This window comes from Propithecus coquereli, unplaced genomic scaffold, assembly GCF_000956105.1.
Source record: "Propithecus coquereli isolate 6110/MARCELLA unplaced genomic scaffold, Pcoq_1.0 Scaffold440, whole genome shotgun sequence".
In the NCBI taxonomy this organism is placed as follows: Eukaryota; Metazoa; Chordata; class Mammalia; order Primates; family Indriidae; genus Propithecus; species Propithecus coquereli.
Genome location: NW_012150175.1, coordinates 1,344,683 through 1,348,035, shown reverse-complemented (window position 1 = coordinate 1,348,035; position 3,353 = coordinate 1,344,683). Strand labels below are relative to the sequence as shown.

The 3,353-nt window shown below is 50.3% G+C and overlaps 1 protein-coding gene across 1 annotated transcript in view; it reads right to left on the bottom strand.

The window, feature by feature from the left end:
• The window catches only part of TM9SF3 (transmembrane 9 superfamily member 3), a 55,842-nt gene extending 53,667 nt beyond the window's left edge, over nt 1–2,175 (bottom strand). The window contains exon 1 of the mRNA XM_012654501.1: nt 1,880–2,175. Within this exon, the coding sequence (XP_012509955.1) occupies nt 1,880–1,978 (99 nt within the window). The 5' untranslated portion in view covers nt 1,979–2,175. The remainder of the gene's footprint in view (nt 1–1,879) is intronic.
• Nucleotides 2,176–3,353: the final 1,178 nt, after the last annotated feature.

Here is a 3,353-nt window from a genome sequence, read left to right as displayed (position 1 = left end):
AATAGATATTTAATAATAAGCAACTAAGTGAGAACAGTTCAATGTAGACATGAAATGACATAGATTCTAAATTTTTCTTTTCCAGCAACCATCTCATATATACCATATTCTCTTCTGTGGAAGTCTACAAGAACCTTTTATCAAATATTTTATATTCAATTACTGGAATAAAAATGTTCCTGGCAATAAAATTTCATTGAAATTGGCATTTGCATTTTAAATTTGTAAATTATTCTAAGGCCTTTATAGAACTCAGATTTATGAAGTTTTAATTAATGGTTTTCCCTATTTATAGCAGTATAAAACACAAAATAAAAAACTAGAATAAAGTACTACTCTCAAGCTTATATGCCTATGTGGTGGAACTGTAGTTAAGAGACAGCTTTGAGTTTTACATGGTAACTTTTCCTGAGTGTTTAAAAAAATTAGAAAAATATTAGTAATAATGCCATTAACCAAAAGGATGCCCACTGGAAATTTAAAGGTAATCAAAGACCCCAATCTATACACGGTCCCTGGATATTACCTGAAACAATAACAGTTCTTATCCTTTGAGACAAGTTATCTGACAGAAGAAACAAAAGGAAATAGTTTTTCATTTAGCTGTTTAACATCTGAACAAAATTATCTTAAGGTGAAAAGTCACAGCACAAACAGGTGACTGATTCAGGATTTGTTTATACATACATATACAGGTAAGAAGTTCCTGCCTGTGACTGAAGGTAGAATAGCCAAAAGTTTAGAGCTTTTATTAGCTAAATAAGAGCCCAGCTAACCCAAGGACTAGCGAAAAGTTTTGTTAAATGGGGTCCTTTAAATAGATAAGGACGATTGCTTCGCTTCTTCGCTCATCAGCAACGACAAAAGACTCCTCCAAATCTTCCAGATTTAGAACATACACAACCCGTCTTGCAAAATCATATCATTAATGGTAAAGTATAAAAAACAATTATTCGCCAAGCAACCTCTCAATTCACCTGACTTTACTGTTTTGCTGGCGTCTACCATTCTGAAAACCATACAGCCCCCTAAGGGAAAGCCACTTGAAGAGTCGTTAACATCCACGCTTTGATGTGAAAATACCAATTACACAAACCGCCAATCAACTGTAGGCCAAACGTAAAAGGAACCGTTCCTGGCCATATCCTGAAGACTGGGAAACTCAAGACCCCTCACTGTCAGAAGCTGCCCCAGTTAGAGACCACCAGAATGGGGAATTCTGCTGGGGGCTAGAAGAGGATGAGGAGAAAGTTCCAAGAAAGGCCTCGGAATTGAGTGCGCGTAGGTTGAGTGCACGCACACTTGTAAACCGCTCTTCACCTTAAGTTTACTAATGCTGTCCCCACCCGAGGGTTTTAATCCGGTTTGGGCAGGAGATAAAAAAAAAAAAAAAAGCAGGCCAAGAGGACTGTAAAGTGGTGGATATTTCCTGGTTAGTGTATGACGGGTAATCGCGATGCATCCATCTTCCGCTGTGTCGTAGCCCCCGGCAGCCAGAGAGAGTCCCCTTCCCTGGTGGGCAACAGCCCCGAGCCCCGCCTGCCTGTGGCGCCAGCGCATGCGGCGGGTGAACTCCGACCCTCCCCAAACTCCGTCCCGGCCCCCAGGGCCCCCAGACCCAAGAGTGCGGCGCCATTTAGGTCCGGGTCAGGGGAAGATGGCCCAAGCTCTCGGGGAGCGGAGCCCCGTCCCGAGAGCTCACGGAAATGCCTCCTCCCAGCTCCCGGCGTTCCTGCTCCGCCAGGCCCAACCGGAAGGAGCCCTCGGGCAGCTGCGGTGCTCCACCGGGCCGCCGGGCCCTCCAGGCCGCGCCGGGCGTGCCGCGGCGGTGAACCCGAGGAGCGGGCCGGGGGCGGCCGCGCCAGCCGGGGCGCCTCACCGTGTGTTCGTGCTCGTCGGCCCGGGCCCGAGGCGGCAGCAGCAGCAGCAACAGCGCGGCGGCCGCCGCCACGCCGGGAGCGCCCGGCAGCGGCCTCATCCTCCGCGCTCCCACTGGCCCGGCGCCGGCCCACCGACTCCGCCTCCGCCTCCGCCGCGGCCGATTCGCATCCACGGAGCGCGGACAGACGCACGGAGCCCAGGCCCAGCCGCTGCCTCCTCCGCCGCCGCTGCCGCCGCCGTCGCCGTCACCGCCCGCTCCCGAGCCTCCCCGCCCCCCGCGCCTCCTCAGCCTCTTCCTCTGACTCAGCCACGTCATCCGGCCACCCCGGCACACGCCGGAAGTGCCTCGCGAAGCGGGGCTGCAACCGCCGCCGGCCGAGGGAGGGCCCCGCTCCGGCTGTCCGCGCGCCGGCCACCTTCACCGCGGGCCGCGCCTTGGGTCCCGGGAGCGGCGACGCGACCGGCCTGGAGAGCACTTGAGCGGGCACCGTGCGGCCTCGCGCTCCTCGCGGCGGCCTGGCCCGCACCTCAAGGCCGAAGCCGCCCCGGGCCGCTCCCGGCGCTTCGGGTTGTGTGACCTTGGCCAAAACACTTAGCTTTCCCTGGTTGCCAAATGGGGCTGACCGTCTAACCGGCCGCCTCTCGAGTTTGAGGGATCGAATCAAATAACCCTTTCCAGGCACTGGTTTACCGCTGTGAATGAATCACGGGGTCGTACAGTCATCATTATGAGAGATTGTTAAACTTCTACGGGGTTGGATGAGTGTTTTAAAATCACTGAATGTTTATTGGACGCCCCCCCCCCCGTTATTCAATCAAGAAATGTTGCGCTATGTTGAAATTCTTGTTCACGTATTTGTTTACTTACAGTTTGTGGGCCTCCCATTCACAGTCATAAATGCCCCTTGGAATGTAAGCTTCTCAGAGCAGAGATCCTGTTGCCATGTTTCCTGTGCCTAGAACAGTACCAGACCCATAGTAGGAACTCAAAAAATACATATATTTGAATGAATATGGCACCACCATCTACACAGTCCTCTAAGCCAAAAATCTGGAATTTATCCAATTGGCTCCTCAGCCATCAGCAGTCAACAAGTTTTAGCATTTGGTCTCTTAAAAATGTCTCAAGAGTTAATTTTTCCTCTCCTTCCTCGGCCAGTGACAATCTTCCACATTATATTGCAACAGGATCCCTGCCACCAATCTCTCCCTATTTATCATCCCCAACAGGTGCCAGAGTGATGTTTTGAAAAAGAAACCAGATGATTTCACTCTCTTGCCTAAAACTTCTTGAATATTAGGTAAATAAACCATAGAATCACCACTAAGGTTTTCATCTGCCAGGCACTATTCTGAACTCTACATGTACTGCATTAACTCATTAAATCCTCACAAAAACACTGTGCAACAGGTCCTGTTAGTAAATTCATGTTACAGATGGGGTAACTGAGGCACAGAGAGGTTAAATGTCT